Source organism: Apis mellifera, linkage group LG14 (genome assembly GCF_003254395.2).
Source record: "Apis mellifera strain DH4 linkage group LG14, Amel_HAv3.1, whole genome shotgun sequence".
Lineage (NCBI taxonomy): Eukaryota > Metazoa > Arthropoda > Insecta > Hymenoptera > Apidae > Apis > Apis mellifera.
The window spans coordinates 4,334,318-4,358,342 of NC_037651.1; the positions used below are offsets into that span (position 1 = coordinate 4,334,318).

At 32.8% G+C, this 24,025-nt stretch overlaps 1 protein-coding gene across 4 annotated transcripts in view; it reads left to right on the forward strand.

The window, feature by feature from the left end:
- LOC725033 overlaps positions 1-16,777 on the forward strand; it is a 178,021-nt gene extending 161,244 nt beyond the window's left edge. For all 4 annotated transcript variants that reach the window (XM_006560179.3, XM_006560178.3, XM_001119882.5 and 1 more), the window contains 3 exons: positions 13,534-13,775; positions 13,858-13,990; positions 14,063-16,777. In XM_006560179.3, the coding sequence (XP_006560242.1) occupies positions 13,534-13,775; positions 13,858-13,990; positions 14,063-14,838 (1,151 nt within the window). In that variant the 3' untranslated portion in view covers positions 14,839-16,777. The remainder of the gene's footprint in view (positions 1-13,533; positions 13,776-13,857; positions 13,991-14,062) is intronic.
- The last annotated feature ends 7,248 nt before the right edge of the window (positions 16,778-24,025 follow it).

Below are 24,025 nucleotides of genomic sequence, written 5' to 3' on the forward strand. Positions count from 1 at the left end.
CTCCGATAGACTTATATTCTCCTAATAAAAAGTCGAAATTTTAGCCAGAATTTGCCTTAGGAACAATCTTTCTAAAAATCTTCTGTGCCTCCTCCTATAGACTTATATTCTCCTAATCAAAAGTCGAAATTTTAGCCAGAATTTGCCTTAGGAACAATCTTTCTAAAAATCTTCTGTGCCACCTCCTATAGACTTATATTCTCCTAATAAAAAGTCGAAATTTTAGCCAGAATTTGCCTTAGGAACAATCTTTCTAGAAATCTTCTGTGCCACCTCCTATAGACTTATATTCTCCTAATAAAAAGTCGAAATTTTAGCCAGAATTTGCCTTAGGAACAATCTTTCTAAAAATCTTCTGTGCCACCTCCTATAGACTTATATTCTGCTAATAAAAGTCGAAATTTTAGCCAGAACTTGCCTTAGGAACAGTCTTTCTAAAAATCTTCTGTGCCACCTCCTATAGACTTATATTCTCCTAATAAAAAGTCGAAATTTTAGCCAGAATTTGCCTTAGGAACAATCTTTCTAAAAATCTTCTGTGCCACCTCCTATAGACTTATATTCTCCTAATAAAAAGTCGAAATTTTAGCCAGAATTTGCCTTAGGAACAATCTTTCTAAAAATCTTCTGTGCCACCTCCCATAGACTTATATTCTCCTAATAAAAAGTCGAAATTTTGGCCAGAACTTGCCTTAGGAACAGTCTTTCTAAAAATCTTCTGTGCCACCTCCTATAGACTTATATTCTCCTAATAAAAAGTCGAAATTTTAGCCAGAATTTGCCTTAGGAACAATCTTTCTAAAAATCTTCTGTGTCACCTCCTATAGACTTATATTCTCCTAATCAAAAGTCGAAATTTTAGCCAGAACTTGCCTTAGGAACAGTCTTTCTAAAAATCTTCTGTGCCACTTCCTATAGACTTATATTCTCCTAATAAAAAGTCGAAATTTTAGCCAGAATTTGCCTTAGGAACAATCTTTCTAAAAATCTTCTGTGCCACCTCCTATAGACTTATATTCTCCTAATCAAAAGTCGAAATTTTAGCCAGAATTTGCCTTAGGAACAATCTTTCTAAAAATCTTCTGTGCCACCTCCTATAGACTTATATTCTCCTAATAAAAAGTCGAAATTTTAGCCAGAATTTGCCTTAGGAACAATCTTTCTAGAAATCTTCTGTGCCACCTCCTATAGACTTATATTCTCCTAATAAAAAGTCGAAATTTTAGCCAGAATTTGCCTTAGGAACAATCTTTCTAAAAATCTTCTGTGCCACCTCCTATAGACTTATATTCTCCTAATAAAAAGTCGAAATTTTAGCCAGAACTTGCCTTAGGAACAGTCTTTCTAAAAATCTTCTGTGCCACCTCCTATAGACTTATATTCTCCTAATAAAAAGTCGAAATTTTAGCCAGAATTTGCCTTAGGAACAATCTTTCTAAAAATCTTCTGTGCCACCTCCCGTAGACTTATATTCTCCTAATAAAAAGTCGAAATTTTAGCCAGAACTTGCCTTAGGAACAGTCTTTCTAAAAATCTTCTGTGCCACCTCCTATAGACTTATATTCTCCTAATAAAAAGTCGAAATTTTAGCCAGAATTTGCCTTAGGAACAATCTTTCTAAAAATCTTCTGTGCCACCTCCTATAGACTTATATTCGCCTAATAAAAAGTCGAAATTTTAGCCAGAACTTGCCTTAGGAACAGTCTTTCTAAAAATCTTCTGTGCCACCTCCTATAGACTTATATTCTCCTAATCAATAGTCGAATTTTAGCCAGAACTTGCCTTAGGAACAGTCTTTCTAAAAATCTTCTGTGCCACCTCCTATAGACTTATATTCTCCTAATAAAAAGTCGAAATTTTAGCCAGAATTTGCCTTAGGAACAATCTTTCTAAAAATCTTCTGTGTCACCTCCTATAGACTTATATTCTCCTAATCAAAAGTCCAAATTTTAGCCAGAATTTGCCTTAGGAACAATCTTTCTAAAAATCTTCTGTGCCACCTCCGATAGACTTATATTCTCCTAATAAAAAGTCGAAATTTTAGCCAGAATTTGCCTTAGGAACAATCTTTCTAAAAATCTTCTGTGCCTCCTCCTATAGACTTATATTCTCCTAATCAAAAGTCGAAATTTTAGCCAGAATTTGCCTTAGGAACAATCTTTCTAAAAATCTTCTGTGCCACCTCCTATAGACTTATATTCTCCTAATAAAAAGTCGAAATTTTAGCCAGAATTTGCCTTAGGAACAATCTTTCTAGAAATCTTCTGTGCCACCTCCTATAGACTTATATTCTCCTAATAAAAAGTCGAAATTTTAGCCAGAATTTGCCTTAGGAACAATCTTTCTAAAAATCTTCTGTGCCACCTCCTATAGACTTATATTCTGCTAATAAAAAGTCGAAATTTTAGCCAGAACTTGCCTTAGGAACAGTCTTTCTAAAAATCTTCTGTGCCACCTCCTATAGACTTATATTCTCCTAATAAAAAGTCGAAATTTTAGCCAGAATTTGCCTTAGGAACAATCTTTCTAAAAATCTTCTGTGCCACCTCCTATAGACTTATATTCTCCTAATAAAAAGTCGAAATTTTAGCCAGAATTTGCCTTAGGAACAATCTTTCTAAAAATCTTCTGTGCCACCTCCCATAGACTTATATTCTCCTAATAAAAAGTCGAAATTTTGGCCAGAACTTGCCTTAGGAACAGTCTTTCTAAAAATCTTCTGTGCCACCTCCTATAGACTTATATTCTCCTAATAAAAAGTCGAAATTTTAGCCAGAATTTGCCTTAGGAACAATCTTTCTAAAAATCTTCTGTGTCACCTCCTATAGACTTATATTCTCCTAATAAAAAGTTGAAATTTTAGCCAGAATTTGCCTTAGGAACAATCTTTCTAAAAATCTTCTGTGCCACCTCCTATAGACTTATATTCTCCTAATCAAAAGTCGAAATTTTAGCCAGAACTTGCCTTAGGAGCAGTCTTTCTAAAAATCTTCTGTGCCACCTCCTATAGACTTATATTCTCCTAGTCAAAAGTCGAAATTTTAGCCAGAATTTGCCTTAGGAACAATCTTTCTAAAAATCTTCTGTGCCACCTCCTATAGACTTATATTCTCCTAATAAAAAGTCGAAATTTTAGCCAGAATTTGCCTTAGGAACAATCTTTCTAAAAATCTTCTGTGCCACCTCCTATAGACTTATATTCTCCTAATCAAAAGTCGAAATTTTAGCCAGAATTTGCCTTAGGAACAATCTTTCTAAAAATCTTCTGTGCCACCTCCTATAGACTTATATTCTCCTAATAAAAAGTCGAAATTTTAGCCAGAACTTGCCTTAGGAACAATCTTTCTAAAAATCTTCTGTGCCACCTCCTATAGACTTATATTCTCCTAATAAAAAGTCGAAATTTTAGCCAGAATTTGCCTTAGGAACAATCTTTCTAAAAATCTTCTGTGCCACCTCCTATAGACTTATATTCTCCTATTAAAAGTCCAAGTTTGTATTTTTTTTTTTTTTTTTTTAATTTACTTATATTTTTACTTACCTTTTTACTTACCTTTTTACTTACCTTTTTCGTACGTATCTTTTTGTCCTTTTTTTTCAGATTGTATTCGATTTTTTAACATTTTTCTTAAATCTATTTTACGGTTATATATTGTTTCTGTTATTGACCTTTTGTATTCTTCGTTCTTTTTGTTTTATTTTCTATTGTAGTTTGGTTTTTTTAGAATTTTTATAATTGTAGAGATGTATGTTATTTGTATCTAAGATAAATGGAGAAATAAGTTGTATTAAAACGATATATATATTTTTAAAGGATGGTATGAAGGAAAGGAGTTTATAGGAATTTGTAATAAAATACAAAAAATATTTTCAATCGTATTTATTAATATTTTTTTTTACAATACATTTTTAACAAATTATCTTCTATAATTTTAAAAAATAAAAAATTTTCTTATCAAATTATTCACTTGGCTGACTTGGTCATCATTCCATCCTTGGATGTCCAATGAATTACTGCCTTATGGAACTGAGTACATTTTCTCGTTTCGTAGATACTAGCGACGATCCATGTGTCTGTCAGGTGAGTGGCATTCGCTCATATAATTCTTGTCTGCGATCCAACGTTCAGATGCTCGGTCATCTTGCAAGAGGCCATGGACTCGTGACCTCGCCAACTGGAATTTAATATTAATACAAGCATGAGTATGGGCCTCGAGTTGCGTGGCTAGCGAGTATGCTCGAATTTCGAGAATACCGGCCGCGATATCGAGTGACCGGTTCAATTTCCACAATGATGATGACAGGGGTGGGCCATGAGCATAGACTTCTGCACAATCGCAATGGAGAAATCCATTTTAGGCTGCATCCCTGAGAAATGTTATACTTTGTAGGAATGAGCTCTTTAGAGATAGAGGATAAAAAGTGAATTGGACAGATTTGAGGATTGTTTCGATGGACAAGGATGAATGGAATCTTGGATAAAGAATTATAATGTGAAAAGAGAGTTAAGGAAAGGAAAGTATGTGAGTGAATAGCTGATGGGTATAAATTATTCAGAAAATAATTATAATTATATATAATTATATATAATTATATATAATTATATATAATAAAGAATTTTGTTGAGTGTGGAGAAAAATTGTACGTGTGGTTAATTTGGAATTTTCGTGTTATTTTAATGTGTTATATAGAATAAAAGAATTATAATTAAATAAGATTTGCACATTTGAACATTGTGTGTAGAAAATGTATTTATTAGGAATTAATTATTTAGTACTAATTTAATGATGTGTTTTAAACATTATGAAAATTGTGTTCACGAATAAAATTTTATTTAAATTAACATGAAATTTTCATAATCAATCTTCCCAAAATAAGAAAGGAAAACTCAAGAAAAAAATAATCTCGAATCAAAATTTCCTTCTGACAATATTCGTGAGACATAAAAAGGTATCAAAATAGATAGAAAATTTAATTTAATTTAAACAGTTTCAAAAATCATTTGGGCAATAATTTTGCTGATAGAAAATCGTGAAATTTCTGAAACGGCTGGTGAATATTTCGGGCAACCATGCATCCCATCGAGTATTCCAGCGTATAAATTTCAAGCGTGCCTGCGATGCTTTATGCCAGCAGGATTAAATAACTTGACCACTCGCAACATATCACGTCTGTATAACAGAGATTATCGTTCTCGAGCATTCATTTCTACTTTTAATCCACTCTCTTCTTGAAACGAAGAATTGCATTTAGTGTGCTCAGCCCTGTTTTACTTTTCTTAATCCAAAAAAATTCCAAGAAAAAACGTAGGATTGCAAGCTCACTTATATAATCTCGCTATTAGTTAAATGTTACGGATACTTTAATCATTATAACAATTAATCGAGATAGAATAAATCAAAATGTGATTTCAATAATGGCATAATTTTTTCTATTATTTTATTTTGTGTTTCGATGACAAAATTTGCACTTTTTCTTTTATTTTTATGTGAAATGTCGAGGTTTTATTCGTGAATGCAATAGTCTGTTACTATAGCAAAGTCTGTAGGAGCATGATTAATATATATTTTACAAAATTATTTATATTACTCTCTTCATAAATGTGCCAATTCCATATATTTGTCATGTTATATATGTAATATAAATTCTGATATAAGAAATATTTTTTAATGATATTTTCAAGAGAATCATTTGATCTTGTAGAAACAAGATCCGATGCAATCAGAAGTTGCCAAGTCCGCGGAGGATTCTTTACCGCTGGAACCTTATTTCCCTGTTCTGTCGCACGACAGCGGGAGGGAATGTTTGAGAAGAAATGACTCAGGAGACTGAGCACTCCTTCAGAAGTAATATCTAACTACATTTGTTTGTCCTGTAAGCAATTGTTTCGTATTGGTTATCTGTCACAATTCTTCCATTCTATATAAAAAACAATTTTTGTTTCAAGTTATATTCGTACAAATTCTGTAAACGTCTATTGAATGAAATTTTAAATTAAAAATTAAAATAAATATCTAATCGTGTTATGAAATTATGGATATATATGATTTGAAATTGAAGAATTGTTTTTGTCAATGTAATATAGATAAATAAAAGATTTCAACACTTTTTTGTTTTTTCATTTTATCCTTTCAACATTTCCTTCATCCTTATCTAAATCTTTTTAATCTTCATTTAAAATATATCCAAGCTTATATTATCTTTTGGATCATCAAAACTTAACCAATTAACCAATGGAATTGAAACGGAGATTGTTCAAACTTTTCCTCAAGTTCCTTGAATCAAATTTGTCAAGTTTGATGCAGATCATTTTACAAAGATGTTTCACATTGGTGAGCACAAGATATATATGCGTATTGCGTTCCATTTGGATACGAAAGGATAGACAAGGAAATGCAGCAAATGGATTTTATCCTAGAGATAAATTTTTGTTTCTGTTTCACCCATCTTATAAGATTATCTCTTCATCTCATTGCTTTCTATGTTAAAAATGAATTCATAACAAGTAGTATTTGCATTATACAATAATTAAAAGATGATTGAAAATATTAATTTGATTGAAGTGTGAATATGGTGAGAAACTTTGGAATAAATTACTTGGGAATAGCAATTTTAATCGATGAAACAAAGAAGAAAGCGTAATTATTATTCTTGATATTACATTAAAAATATAATTGAAATAAATTTTTAATTATGAAATTAATATTAATATTAATTCGTTTGTGGAATAAAGTAAAATTGTAATATTATATAAATAATAATTGGAAGAATAATATTTTAAAAAATCATGATTTTTCATATTGTCATAATATAATATTCGACGTGCAATTTGTAACAATATTCGTATTTACTTTTTAAAGAATATCTTGACAAAGGTACATAGAAAGCATCTATACTGTTAGCACGATAAAATTTTCGCCGAATGCTCGTTGCAAACTCACTTGATCATAGACAGGATTAACCTACATACATGATGAAAAGACTTGAAAATCGATAACTAATGAAACGTATTACCTTCTCGCATTCACGTCTGTGAAATATGCGATAACTGCAAGATTGAAACAATTTTTTCCACGTATTTACTTAAAAATATTTTTATCGTTGTTCCCATTTCACTTTACGAAAAAAAAAAAAAGAAAAAAGAAAAGTCGATTCGATTTTCAAAAGAATGATATATGATTTCGTATTCACCATGAATGAATTTCAAGCTAAAGTTTGTCGAGCTCCAAACACTGAGAAAAATAAAGAGAGGAAAGTTAAAGGAAAAATCGCCCTTTACTCGAGGAAGTTTTGTGACAGCAACAAGTTTCAGATATTACTAATAGTGAAATCATTCTCTACGACTTCTCGTGAAAACTTTTCAATAACACGCTAACAAAAATCTATCGCGAAACTACGTGGAACTTTTAGCCAACGATATGTAGCAAACTCTGATCTTTGAAATGGTTTCTCAAATAAAAAACTTCTCGTCGAATATCGATTGATTTTAAAATGGAAATCATCATTGTACTCCTTTCAAAAATTCCATATGTTATTTTATTGACAATATTACGATCATTCAATTGATCGAAGTAAAATTTTTTATTTTGAAAACTCGTAAATGATTAATGATGATCTAAGAAATTTTTAATTGATACGAAGTATAATATGTATCTTATTAATTTATAATAAAAAATTTAATTATTTTAATAGAATAATTCTTTCTTTTTTCTATTAGAAATATAAAAAGTAACATTTTCATCAATGTTTTGAACTAATTTATTAAGTTATTAATTAATAAATTTGTACATATGATTGATATTTTTAATATTTTTTAATTTGAAGTTTTTCCTCTTAGAAATTTCAATTTTATATTAATATTCTCTTTTAAATAATATTCAAGTATCATCGTACAATAGATTATGAAAAATACATTTTTCTCTTTACCTTGATACGAAACAGATTTGTAAAAATATGTCACAGCAATTTTTTCTCCAATTTCTTTGCCGGATAGAAGATATTCCAGTACACGAGGAATAATAGAGAATAAACGAGAATAGACGTGTCTGTCGATTCGACGTCCTCTGCGCTTTTACTGCTAACGTTCATTGACTGTCAGAATTGTGCAGTTGACTGTTCGATACGTGATGAGTTTACAAAACATCCATTGTGCATTGTCGAAAATCTACAATTCCTTTTATAATTCGTTTAAAGCGTGAGTAATTTATATAAAAATTCGGTGAAAAATTTAGAAAAAAGAAATTCAGGTGTCAAATTTTTGTGATCCGATTTCTGATTTCTGAATATACGAAGAATGAACAAAGCGATGGAATCGAACGATGAACAATGATGAACATTTGATTCCATACACGCAAATTTATTAAAATCTGGAGTAAGAAAAGAGTGTCGCAAAGTCGAGTGTCAAGTAAATTCAATCTCCATTATCTTTTTAATTAATACCGCATTGAATTGCATTAAAAAATTAATTTTCACCTTCGCGTATCAAAAGGGGGGAAAAAAAATGGAATCCATCCATTGTATTAATAATAAAATTAATATTCACGCGGAAACATTTTCGAATATGGAACGAAGGATTAGAACCGCTAATCCTGCTTAATTTCCATTCAACATTCCCTACAGATTAACTCCGATAAGCGCGAGCAGATCCTGATACGTTTACTTTTGAACCGAGTCCGGATGCGGATGCACGTTCATATTGCGTCAATGGGAAACGTCGAGTTCCCCTCCCTCCCCACGTTTCTCGACTAAATTGCAATTACTGCTAATTAATCGAGCAATGAGTTGAGTAGTCGGCCAGAGGGGAACAAAGCGTGGTACAATCGAGTCAACTCAGAAATTGAAGACGATTCTCGATTCAATATTCCAAACTCTGATGATTATAGTCCGCCAACTTTCGTTCGCTGATACTGTTCACGAGGCTTGATTTATATCGATACGGGATATTTATCATTTGTTGTAATTAACATTGTAAATTGATCTTTTCTATTGTATTTGTTAATATATATATACGTATTAAAATTATACTTACTTAGAAATTAGAAATCTTGATCGATATATCTGTTATATTATTGCATGTGAAATGATTTATTGGGATTAATTCTAGTTCTTTCGTTCCTAACACCGATTATGATTCGCATGCACGTGATGAAACCTCGATCTTAGCGCCAACTTCAGTCGATTCTTGGTACTTCATACAATAATTATAATAATCGTAACAATTTCAATATTGAAATTGTCTTGTAATTTATTAAAGTAATGATTTTTTTATATTTTCTCACATTCGACTGCAACAATAAAATAAATAATATCAATTTCTTTTAATCATAAAATAAATTATAACGAGAGATAAACCTATTTCATTTAACACAAAATATTAATTACGAATTTCATAAAGAAGTATAATAAAAGTTTTTCGTGTACGATGGAATGAAAGAAATATAATTAAAATTATGGATTAAAATTTCATGTTTTACCAGTAATTAATCCCCTTTCAAAATACCGATAATCTATTTTCCAAAAAATTCTCGCAACAGTGTCATTTCGAAAGATTAATTCATTCGCATCTTGTTATTCAAATTAATTTCATTCCAACTACGAATCCATCTACAAATCGTATATAAAACAATCCAAATAAAATTAATATAATCTTTCGATCGTGACACTAGGAATCCATTACGAATATTTTAATAAAAATACCCTTCATCCAGTTTCGACGAATTCCTCCACTTCGCGAAATTGGACAAAGATCCCTTTTCATGGGCCCTTAACGAACCTTAAACTTGCGCTAATTATTTCACATCTGTCGTGACTTGTTCCCGAAGACGCGTGAAATTAGGTCGCGGTGGTTAACTACAGTTAATTGATAAACAGCATCTGGCCTGGCATACTTGCGAATGGAATCGGTGAATGAAGAGAAGGCTGACAAGCACCACGCTAATTAAACCTCTCCCCGCGTATAGAAATTCGATTCGTCGATACGCGGCCAAGTTTTTGTACCACGATAAAATACGTGTGAAATGCCGGATCACGTGTAGATTCTCGGAAGGGAATCAACGGATTCAATCATGCTTGAATTTCTAAAGAGAACAACCTCATTCTCGCTCTGTGATTCTTCGAATAATTTAAAAAAAAAGAAACAGGGAAAATTATAAAAATTATCTCCTGTATCGATTTGATACAAAAAGAAACTAGATTCGAATTTTTGTGTTTTATTGAAATAATTCGACACGATGTGTAAATGAATAATAATTTTTAGAGAATGAAAATTATATTACTTATTTCTGAATATGTGGAAATTCCATTATTTTGTTAAAAATAAAACACGCACAAAACGTGTTTTTTGTTTTGTTATATTGATTTATTATTATTACATTCATTTAATATTGAATTGAATAAATTAAAGTTTAAAAATCAAAGGTGACAGTTAATTATATTTATTTATTGCATTTATACCATCTCTTTTTAATTATGTTCCTTTGTTCTTCATTATTTTTATATTGTTTTGTTTAATTGGTTTCGATCTGTTATTCTGTTTATTGGTTATATAATGAAGCAACCATGTCATACTTTTACATTTTCTATAATAATTATTTCTCCATATCCACGTACAGTGATTCTATACCATAAAGATGATGTATTTTAAATCGAGAAATTCAAAAAAATACGTCTTAACCTTTCCAAGAATAATAAAACATTTTTCTGAAACATTCAATTCCAGAAATAAAATTCCATTAATATCACACAAATATGTGTTTTACAAATATATTTCGATCGAATGATTTCACATATTTTCAATTCAGAAAGAAGTTGATCTTAGAAATTAAAAATCATAATTTCTCTATTTGGACACTCGCCTTCGATGCAGATGCATTGTTATAGACTTAAGGCGATAAATAACCACGTTGGATTAACCGATCGCTATCCATTTTCAAAATTTTTAAATCATCTTCGTGACAAGCGTGTGCATCGCGTGTTCATGCGCGCGGATACGTGCCGCGAATCGAGAACGAAGCATAAACTTTGCCCTCGACGAAACGACGTACGCCCAATTGTAAAACGTATGGCGGCGTTTAATTGAAATTTAAATTCGCCGAACACAATTCGCGCCGTTTCAACGGAGACGCGCCAATGAAATATGCATGCTTTTTATGCCCGCCGTAATTTAACAAGCTGAAGTAGCAATCAATTATTGAAATTAATCACCTGCAGGGGACGAACCTGTAATCTATTGTTGGCCGTGCACTGATAATTGGTCGTTTGGCTGGCATTTTTTTCAATATTATTCGAGGATTTTAAGAAATTTCTATTCGAATTTATTAATTTGGCTTTCGAGAGTTTTTTTTTTTTTACTGCGTTTGATAATTGTTCGTTTGTAGGAAGGGAAAAATATTCGTTGAATATTGTTGAGGATTTTTCAGTGTTCATTCTTTTTTCTTTTTTTTTTTTTTTGGATTTCTGAAATTTTTTTCGTTACACTGTTAATTGCTCGTTTGTAGAAAGGAAAAATAAAATTTTAAGAAACTTTTCATTCGATTTTAATATATACAAATATCAAGCAATTAGATATTAGGAATCGTATTAATGAATTATGTGAATCCTCTAAATAGAAGTATAATCTATTAAATTGGTAAAATAATTGGAAATATAATTGGAACAGTAATATGTATATGGGAAATTTAAATGTGTTAAAATTTATAGGATACTAAAATTCACAATTCTTGTTGTAATATCTAAAATGTGAAACAATATTTATGTAGATTCCATTTGCATTCATAAATTAGCATAAACATTTAGCTGCAATTAATATCATTGCAGTACGAATATAATATATCTAATCGAAGAATCTGAAAAAAATATATCTTATTTGAACATAATGAATATCTGTTTTACCCACACTTGTGACTCGAAAATTAATTTTGACAATTAAATTTGGCAATTAGAACTTCAGAAACATGTGCAATTAACATATACTTTAATATAAAATATTTTCAACGTGAATAATTTAATAATTAAATTTAATAACACGATCCCGTAACACCCCGTAACAATAGTTATGAAAATTCATAAAATATTAAAACACGTAACATGAAATAAAAATTCTAATTTTAATTAATTTCGAATTAAACCAACACCAAATGAAAATTCCTATAATATCATATAAATTTCAAAAATTTTCTCCTTTCTGTAACAAAATTTAATTTATTATTCTATTCTAATTTTATTATAACAAATTAAAATAAGAAATACATACGCTTTCAATTTTCTCTTCATTTAAACAATACCACGAAAGACAGTTAAAATAGGTAGGACGAGCATTCGAAAAAGGGTTGAAAAGTAGACCAAGAGAGCTGGTGCGTTTCAATGATAATCCAGGTCGTCGTGACGCAGGCCGACTATCTGTCATTAAGAATGCAATAACGGGACAGCTTATCCCGTCATAACAATGTCCTGTCGACGGTGCGACTGGAATTGAATCGACCGTCGAGAAAACGGCAGCAAGCTTCGCTTGTTCGTTTTACGCGTATGCAAATTTTTATGCAACACGCTTTATTCGCGCTAAAAGTCCATTGAATAAAAACTAAAAGCGATCAACTCGAATCTTGGCCGTGCATTACTAGAAAAAAATGAAGAATTTATTATTGACAAAACAAAAATTTTAGATAGAAATAAAAATAAAAAATTTATTGAGATGATTCTTGGAAAATATTAGAAAGATGTTTATTTCGAAAGCTTATAATATAAAATAACAATGTGTACTAACCCAGATAGAGGGTTTCCACAATAACTCATCGTTCTTTCCTTTAATTGAAAACTGCAACCAATCTAAATCTTTGTCAGGAACAGTTCAGGGCACTCAGTTTTACCTCAATTACTGTTAGTGGGTGCCGTTTATTCACCCGAAAGGTGCAGTTAAGCACGCAGAAAACGCGACGAGTTTTATGGAACGATCAATTTTAATGGCTTCATTCGTCTTGCATTACCAGTGTAAGCTAGCGTATTTACGAGAATGCAATAGCGCTGTTGCCTCGGCTTAAAGAGATACGAGCAATCGATCCATAATAAAGAAAAAGATTGAAGCCTCAAAAGTTGAGTTGCGAACAACTATGAACCGTTTCTCAACTTTCCACCTAATTTAATCCGCGGTAATCCCTTCCAGATCTGTTAATAAAGTTCATCTTAGACTTCTTTGGTGAAATGAAAAAAGTCGTAACATTTAAAGAAATCATAAGTATTCGAATATCCGTTGGATATTGAAGTTGTAAATCCTTAAATATTACAGTAGAAGTAATGATATAGAGAAATGATACGAAAGATTTAATTAAAAAATTCGACGATTGGAAAACGAATCATGATATAAATCGTTGCAAAACTTTATATATTATCTAATGTATATTGATTTTCGCGGAATTCTACTGTGAATAATGTAGCAAATGCAATTTCGAAAATAAATCACGAATATCGAATTGATTCGAAAATTATAAATATCAAAGACATTAAGATACAAGCCAAGTAATAATTTCATTTATGTTCCAGGACTCTCGTTAGGTGGTGGCCTTATAGTTCTAGCGTCTGCTTTGTCGGATGCATCGTTAGAGTTGCCGGCAAAATATAGTCTGCCATCTACTTCGAGTATGCAAGCCGATGACAATGGTTTACCACAGTATCAATATGGCTGGTGTCTTCAATTATCGGGGTTAGCTTTAATTCTGGCAGAAGTGGCGGCTGTATTGACTATGTCTGGATACATGGCCCGTTTCTCAACAGTAGAAGAAATGGTATATACATACATATGTATACCATAATTTTATAATAACACTATTAATGAAATAGTTAATATAATATTGTTTGATTTTTAAGGTAAGAGTTATGGTACCCGGTGCTGAGAGAAAATTAAGGGAACAGAGAGGTCTGAGTTCAGAATATTTAGTTAGAACTCATCAGAAGTCACCTGGACCTCCACAAGCTCGAGCTTTTGGACAACCCTCGAAAAGTAATTAATTTTTATATATATCATTCACAACTTTAAAGCAAATATTTAATTATAAATTTATAATATTTGCAGCATCCCAAAGAGCTCCCGAAGAAGGAACATCTTTGTTATGCAAAACTGCACCCGATATCTGTGCCTCGAATCCTCAAGCGATTAGTTACGTCGATAAGGCAGACCTCTCTCATGTTTTACCAGCATATCCAGATACAAAAAACACGGATTCTAGATATAGCTTCGGGGATAAGTCAGAAGCTAGCGTTATCGACTCACGATTAAGTGGTTTCGCCGATAAGGAAGGTTTAATCGATTCCAGAATTTTGTCTGATTCTCGACAGAATATGATTGCTTTCACAGAAAGTAAGGAACATCCAGTTGGCCAAGAGCCACGATATAGCGAATTTTCTCCTAGAACCACAGAACAAAATATCGTGGATTCTAGATTGAGTGGCTTTACCGAAAAGGAAGGTCTCCTTGATTCCAGACTCAGTGGATATGGAGAAAAAAATGAATCGTTATTGGATACTCCTTTCGGTTATGATACGCGATACAATAGTTTAGCAGGGCAGACAGTGCCCATTACCTTGAAGAATCAGAATACGTCTGTTTCAGCTATTCAATCTCAATATATCTATCAAAATTTCGGCACGATACACTCAGGGATTCTTAGAGTATCCGAACCAGGAACTAGTTCAAGTTCAAACTCTAGTCAGAGAAGCATGACACTTCAAAATCCGAAAAGAAAGTCTCAAATCGCCCAAAATACATTTAGTACAATGGAATGTGAGAAGAAAAAACGAGGACCTGGCTTGGCTGGCAAGACAGGTTTCTACACAGGCAGCGCCGTATGACCACCACCACCTCCTCCGACGCCCAGGTAACTGCAAGAGGAGGAAACGCCACTTTAATCCTAAATATTAGGAAACGATGAACTAGTGGCGTGAAATCTGAATCGTTGGAGGAATAAACTTTGATAATTGTTATGGAAGAAATCTACGTTATTAAGAGAGAGATATACAGATCTCTATCGTATCTATTGATGATTATGTAGATGCAAATATGTTTATCTTGTGAGAAAATAGTATCTACAAATGATCATATAGTTCCCTGTGATTTCATAATCTAAGGACAAATGAAAAAAAATTCTGTGAACAGGGTGCAGACTTATTACAAAATTTGATGCAAATTAAGGGGGAAAAAAGAACTTGTATATAAATTATCGATAATAAGATTAAAATTGCGATCTTTCTTTACGAAAGAGAACCTCGAAACGAATTTTTTTTAACGTTTCGTAATTACTCAAGCGACGTGTCACATAGTCATTATAACAACCGACATGTTAATCGATAAAATAAGGAGAAAACAAGAATTGTGGTAGCGTGCATAAACTAGGCGTAGCATTAGTGGCATAGGCAACGTATCTTAAGAGAATTAATGTATAAGCTCGATTTTACCGAAGAATTTATACCTTTTACTCGTGAAAATGATCTCGTTGCCTCTATAAAAACTGATCGATCGTTCAAATTACGGAGTTGTAGAATTATAGTCAATTGATCCGCTGAATAATTTCATTTTTAAAGAAAAATCTCAACACTATTCACCTATATCTGATAAATATTATCAATTACCAAACTTTTGTAAACGAAAGAAATCAGAAATACACGATAATTTGCACGGAAAGTGGATCAAGAGACATGGAAATTCGCAACTCACCGTTAAATAATTCAACTAATCACATAATCGCGTTCTCAAGCTGCATAACTAATCGAACAGAGCTATAAGTCAAAAAGGAATATTAATGTAGTATGATGTAACACATAAACTCGGTGGTATAGTCACGAATACTCAATCGGGCGTGAACTCGTCTAACCATTTTCGGGAAAAAGGTGAAATATATCGTGATTTATGAGCGACAATTCGAACGCATACGTTTGACGAATCGTGGAAAAGATTTTACCATAGCAACGTATCATCGACACGAAGCACAATAAATATTATTATATGCGAAGATAAAAATAAATGGATTTAGAGTACAAAACATTTTCTTACTGTTGTCGAACGATATTGTACACACGTTAATCGCTTTGCTACATTATCATTTAAGTAATCGTTTCTCTTTGTAATCCATCTATGGCAAAGTCTTTCATTACGTTCGCCAATCTTGGACATATCAAGAATGAAATCGTTTTACCCAACCCGATATTAAAATCGTGACTCGAACTTCCTTCCTATTTCTCACGATGTGCTTTTTTCAAGGGTTGAGAATATTTTAACATCTCGATGAACCCGTAAAAGTATCACTCTTGAACCGGATCGTATGTTGTTGTGTATGTAACTTTGCGTATATTAACGTATTACAAATCGTAGATAAATGTAATAAAACCTTTTTTTTTTTTCTAAACATGTTTTTTCCTTGCCCATTCATTTGATCAAGAAAGTTGTATAAATTCTTATCGTTGTGATTTATTCATGATTTAAAATATATTTCTTGTCAATCATAAAATCGCTATATAAAAATTTATAATAGTTATGAAATTCGTGTTAAATTTTAACTATATGTGTATAGACATTGTACTGTATTTTATATTATTCATAAATTTGTTTTGACTGTGAGATATTGTTATCTATAAATACGTTTCTTATCTTATTATTCTTCAATATTGTTCACCATATTTCTATATTAAAATCACTACAAAAATTTCGCTCTACTGTTTATCACAGTAAAATATTCACACAAATTATAATTCTAACGTTGCCAATATCCTTTTCAAATGACAAAAAAAAAAAAAAGAAAAAGAATAAAAAGAACACAACTTGTATCAAAATGTACCATCTGAAATTATATTAAATTTTTCGAATCAAATGTTTCATTGCCTTCATGTTTCGCATGCCAATCTAGATAAAAATTTACACTCTCGAAATCCAAATCTTCTACTCAATCTTTCAAATGAATAAATTAATATAAGAAACTGACATAACGAAAAATGAATTATTTGTGTAACAGATGAATAGTTACCATAAAACAGACGTTTAAAAAATTGACCTCGAATCTTTGGTGGAACCGTAGAAATTCTCTTTCAGATGGCTCTGTCCTCAACAAGTTTCTTTTCCAAACTTTTCGCCAGATGGCAGAGTCCATGCTTATGTCGCGACGACTTTGCTCCTAATGTTTAATTAACGCCGCATAATTGCCCGGCCAATTAGCCAACGCCGTTTAATATTAATCTGCAATTTGAATTCATTTCGATGCGTTTAAAATTTATTGAATACATAATTAATGCCGCGTGGCGCGAATGCAGATACGATGCACGAGCCGCCCCCGGCACTTTGTACACTCTCCTGATGATTTATTCCGACAGTCCTTTCGAAAGTTCGCCCTGAAAAAACCCTATAAAAATAGTTAATCGTTCCCAAAAGCTTATATGAGAGTCGCCACTTTTTAAATTGTTTGGGTTTGATATCGCGTGCGTACATTGCGCGTCGATAACGTGAATATCGGCATGTAGATACAAATATGGAGACAATTACTTTATTTTGTATTGTTATAAATTCAAAAAGATATTTTTAGTATGCGAAAACGTTTTAATACGTCATTATAGCTCTTAAAATTGTATAATTGTTATTTTCCTGGAAAACGAAACTTTGTACAGAAAAGTTTTTTTCAGAATTTATTTCATCTTACTTTTTATATAAGTTGTAGAGTTTATTTCGTGAAAAGTTTTATAATGTATCATAATATAAAAGTGTAATTATTTCGCATTATAAATGTTTCAACATTTTATTATTTCTCAAAATTGATCAAATCATCGTTAAGATTGTTAAGAGAAAATTTTTCACATGAAATTTAATCCAAAATAATTTTCACAATTTTTATGAATCAAAGAACCAAGCATCAAATATACTCAACTCAATTCAACTCAAATCAGAAACCTAAAAAAAGATAAAAAAAAAAGAAAACAATCATCAAAACACCCTCATTCGTTCACCCCCTTCCACTTTTCCTTTCTAACAAAACCGTGCGAATCGATACTCACTCCACACCATCATACAACACTGAGAGGGTCGGTATGAGGGGGTGGTAGATTGTCTCTGTCATTTACCTGCACCTTCCAACAACGTCCCTTGCCCCTTCGTCTGCCACGTCCGAATATTCGTGAGGCTACCCCTTCCCGCAACGACCTGCCACCCTCGACACGCTCGACCCACCCCCTCGCGCCGATGCTGCGTGTAGCCGTCTCGCTCTAATCCAATTAAAAACGGCGGACGATCGCACGAAACAGCGGCTCATCGACCGCGGGAATTTTAATTGATGTTACAGGTACCCCAGGAGAGGGTTGTTGGTGCTGCTTTTGCGTTCTGAAGGATATGGAAAGGGTTGGAATAAAAAGGAATATAGCTTCCCTGGCGCGTGCTTGCTCTTTCTGAGATGATGCTCTTTCAACGGGACACGTGACAAGGGATAATCTTCTTCTTTGAACGTGGAATTGTCTTAAATATTGGAAAAAAGAGTAGCGTTTTGGAATCCTGAATTTAATTATTAAGATAGCGCTCATGGTGGATTGAATTGGGCGAATGGTGGCGAATTTTTTGGAGGATTAATCATTGGAAAAGAGAATAGAAGTTAATGGAAGAATGAAGATTTTGAGAGAATTTAATAGATTTGGAATCTTGTAAATAATTGAAGAATTCTTTTTAAGTCTCCTGTGATCAATTTGGAACTGCTCAACTTGGAAAAGATAATGCAGTGATCAAAATTAAGATAATACGAATTCCAGAAATTGTTAAAATTAAACGAAATCTAATTATATTTCGTTTAAATATAGAACGAATATAATATTTCTTTATAAAAAATTTCACCTATGATAAAATATATATTGTACTTTATACTCGAGGCTAATGTCTTTATTTGATAAAACGTTGTTGTATTTAATCGATAATATTTCTTTACTTTGAAATATTTTATTTTGGAAAAATCAAAGATTTCATTAAATGAAGACATTAAATCGAGAATGATATTATATTTGACGAAGAATTGATTAGTTTATACTGATTAATGCGATTGAATAATTATCGAATCGTTTAGCAACAACAAATTTAATTATTCTTACCGAGTAACAAGTATAATTATTATTAATAACAGGGTAATTTCAGTTTCAATAAAGAAGGAAACTATTAGCTAGGAACAGTCCCAACTCGATCTGCTCTATTAATTTCTAATTTGTAATGATCTGGTTCTCGATCTAGATATCACTCGCCATTTATAACGATTTTTTCCCCTTCTAATATCTCAACACACGAGAACGTGAAAGAAATAAATCGAGACCGATATATCGATGCACGAACAAAATAAATTTTTATTACTTCTCGCTATATTATATTCGTCTATATTCTTTCATATTAACTTTCTCTAAATTTTTTTATATTCAATTCCTTTATATAATAATAATAATAATAATAATATTAATGTTGAATTTCTATTATCTTTAATAAAAATATAAAATACTTTTAAGAATATTTATAATCCCAACTATTTTCATTATATATTAATTTTTACTCCACGATATACTTCAATAAATTTTTTTTCTTTTCTCGTTACAGGAAACTTTCTTAGGAGAAAGATAAAAGAGGAAAGAAAATAAAGTCAACTTTAATCGAGGAATATTAATGTACATTTATATTCCTCTCTTAAAGTTTTTTTCACGCAACAAAATAATCCTTAATGTAGTTCATTTTTCTCCTTAATTTTATACCACCATATATAAATTTATTTACTAATCCTCATTCCAATGCTTTAATCCAGTACTCTAAATGATAATTTCAATTTTGACTCTATCTATTTTTAATATCCAATCGAATAATTCTGCGAATAAATAAAGAACAATTATTTTCAGATTTATTTTAAAAGGCAAAAAAATTCTGATATATTTAAAAAATTTAATTATTGTAGAAAATATATATACCTCATCGTGTCCATAGAATTTCCATAATTTTCTTTGTAGAAAGAAAAATAAAGGAAGAGAAATGCGAGTCGTTCGAATCAGCACGGCTATCAAATTATTTTCCACTAATTTTCCTCACCACGTTTATCTCCATGTGGCAACTTCTTATCACTATCGTAAGAAATCCTGTAGGAAGGAAGCGAGATCGCAAGGATGCCTTAATCCTCGTGGTCATCTATCATCGCGGCCCTGGTTAGCCGATTCTATCTTCCAGCTTTTTTTCACGCGCCCTCCAGTCACCCAAGCCTTTTGTTGGCTTGTTTAATAACTCGTGATGAATGTACCTCGGGCTGCCTCGCTTCCAGTTCGCCCTGGCCGAGGTACGAGGATCCCCGGGGTCTCGAGATATCCTCGTTTCTTCTTCTCTCGCTTCCGACCCGTCAGAAATTAAAACGATAAATCCTTGACGGAGTCACGGGTTGCCGGGAAAGGTGTGATTTTAAAGTCGACCCTGATTTTCTGATGGAATTGGCAAATTTTAAATTTCATCATTTTTCGATAATCGATATTTTGCGGACGATGATCTTTTGATCAAACGAAGATCGGAAAAAGATTTTTAAAAATTCGATTGCGATTTCGATGCTCCGTTTCTTCTTTTCTCTCGCTTCTGATTTATTTCGGGAATTAAAATGATAAATCTTTTTGATGAGAGTTGTAGAGAGAGAAAGAGAGAGAGAGAGAGAGAGATGCGAGAATTTAAAGTCGATTACGATTTTCGATGAAATTGGTAAATTTCTTTGCTTTTGACATTCTAGAATTTTAATAATCGATATTTCACAGAAGAAAAGATTTTCAATCTTTAATGGACATAAAATAATTCTAAACTTTCGTTTAAATTTTTTCTTTCTTTTTTTTTTTTTTTTTTTTAGTAGTAGTAATAGTAGTATAGATACTTATTAAAAATATAATTCTTTGCTTCTTTCCACCGATCGATTTGATGAAGCGTGAATATATTTAATTTTCTATTTTTTAATAGTTATTGCATAATTATATACAGATATAAAGATTGCCAAATAAATAAATATCCTTAAGAAACAAATTTTCCACTACGTCAAATCTTAATTAAAAAACCGCGATCGAAATTCCTCTCTATCTACTCTTCCTCTCTAAACTACCGTATACCCCCCTCCCCCCATACCATTCTCTCTCGCCAATTAAACCAACTGCACTTTTATCGAAAAAAAAAAAAAGAGAGAGAAAAAAAAAAGAAGAAAAAAAAACAGAATATCCTCCCCGTTCACAGAGAGAGGCCATATAAACTCGTTTTCCGAACGGAGCACCAAGAGAAGCGGAGAGAAATCTTGGCAAAAAATTAGCCGTAAGATAGAAAAAAAGGGGGGTGCAGGAGGTTTGTGGGGAGGGAGGAAAAAGGGGAAATCGGAAGGCAGACAGCCTGCGGCCAGAATGGACCGTGGTCCACGTTAGCCAGGAGCCGCTGCCAAATGAAATTATCCCTCGGAAACACCGACCATCTCGGGGGTTAATTCCGCGACGGGGGTATATGTGTGTGTGTGTGTACGTTTGTTACCGGCCAACATCGTGGTATCACCGCTGCCTTGGGCTGACCATAATTTAATACCTGCCGCTAATACATCCCTACCAACGTCCCTCCCTAGATAAGAGTCCAACCCCCTTTCGTTCCTTCCGTTCGAGAAAGAGAAAAAGGGTGAAATCGCAGCCAGAATTTTGGAACGGAAGATTCGAGTCGGTTGGTTTTGTTTTTTGGGGTATGCTCGAGATGAGAAATGGAGGAATTTTGGAACGAAGAGGTTTAAAGAGATATGGCGGGATGAGACCTGAGCTTTGGAGAAATATTGATTTCGAATTCGATGAGAAAAATTAATTTATCTAAAGTAAACTATCCAATCGAAGACAATTAGACAAAGTGAGATTTCTTTCACGATTCTAAACTATATATATTTAAATCTTTGTTCAAACAAGAGATTTTCACGAAGAATTCAAGACTGGAAATCAACGCCTTCAAATAAAATAGATCTAATTGTCACAAATTACATCGATAATGTATGTATCTGTGGATGTGAAGGAGGAGGCTTATCATACGAGACCGCGCCTATTAAAAGGGTAAAGTACGCGGATTTTATTTCCAGTCAGAGATCGTCGGTCTCGGTTTTCCAGGGGGGTAATTTCATTTGGCCCAATCTCCACCGAACGAACACCGTTCCACCCGCCGCGGGCTCTTTCTATCTATGAAACATTTTTACCGTCTTCTTCTCGTTTTGTTTTCACTATCGCCTGTGTATCCTGTCCCCTCCTCTTATCGCTAAATCGTTTGCCAAGCCACCCTCTTACGATCATTAAAGAATTTAAGCGATACCTTGACTTCCAAAAAAAGGTTTTCTATAAATCAATTTGTTTGTTCTGTATTCTTCTTGAAAATTTACAATTTTCTGCGATATGTATGTATATATATATTACTTTTATTCGTTGGAATTATGGAAATGAATTGAAATTAAGCAAAGAAGTCGAGGTGATAAGTGAAAATTAATTAAAGAAATGGAATTTAAATAAGTCATTGAATATTTTTAATTTCGAGGCGAGAGATAAGATACTCTTGGAAGTAATTTATTCAACATAAAATATTAGATAAAGTAATATTCAACTTTATTTTTTTTACCATATATATATATATATATATATATATATATATATATATATATATATATATTCTGCATGGAATAAATTTCTAATGTTTATCGCGCAAGCTACGAAATAAAAATTAAAATTACTCCATAATTAAGTGTAATAAAGTGGAATAAAATAAAACTTGCACGAGCGTAAAATTACCCTAACTATTTTCATTATTATTAATAAAATCAATTTCAAAGGAAAACACCTAAATATTCAAGAACATAACGTAAGAGTTCCCATAAGTATGAAAAATCAAAACGACATCTTCTCCTCTCAAAAAACTCTCAAAGTATTCCATACCGATCTCAAGTGTGGAAAGAAGAAGAAAAAAATCAGATAGCATTAAAAGGATTAATTCGCCAAGCATATACAACACCGTGCAACATTGAAAGTTAGCGTGTACGTATAAATCACAATCAATAATCATCGCATTAATTATCACCGAGGAAGAAGGGAAAGATCCAAAAAAGATCGGGTTAATCGATACTCTTTGAGATGCTCGAGTGTGTGTGCACGCAACAAAGTAAACGTTTCCTATTGAAACGAAAAAAAAAGGAAAAGAAGAAAAAAAAAGAAAGAAGAACGATGCGCGCAAAAAGGTAGATCAGAGAAGGTTGAAAGAAGTGGGGAAAAAAGGGAGAGAGGAAATAAATAAATAAAAGAGAGAAGAAACACGAAAAGAGAGAAAGAAAGAGAGAAAGGAAGAAGAAGAAAAAGAAATGGGAGAAAATAAAAAGCTCGCGAGAAACCGATACTCCTATCGCAACCCTCTAATGAAGTGGCCATTAAATTAATAGCGGCCGATTTAATTCAACGGCATTTTTCTCGGCTGAAAGTGGTTTCCACGGAGCAGAAGCAGAGGCGACGCGATTTATATTCAACGTGGCCGCCGCTCGTTCGTCTCTGCCCCAAGTTTCACGACTTTTTTCTCAGCTACGCCAAGTAGGGTGGCGGAGGGATAGAGAGGGAAGGACGCGAGAGGATGGAGAGAGAAGGAGAAGAGAGAAAGAGAGAGAGAGAGAGAGAGAGAGCTGTTCTGGTGATACGTTTCCCGACAGAGCTGGCGTTGAAACAATGAACCGACCAACCGGCGTGGTCCCTGCAAATCTCCAGGCTTAGCGCCCCCATTGTCACCCCTGTGTGCCACCCTCCCCTCGGCTCGTGACGGCGGAAGGGTGCTTCGCGGATTTAGACGGTCCTGTCGCCATAGCAACTGCAGCCACCGCCAATCTCTCCAACTTGTTCTCCATACACACGGCTCTGGAACACGAGTTTCTCCGGTTACTGCGGAATCGAGCTTCTGGTTATGCTTCCTCTGATCTATCGGCGATCCCCTTTTCCTTCTTTCCACCCAATTCGGAATGTTCTCGTATTTTTGTCCATTTTTCTT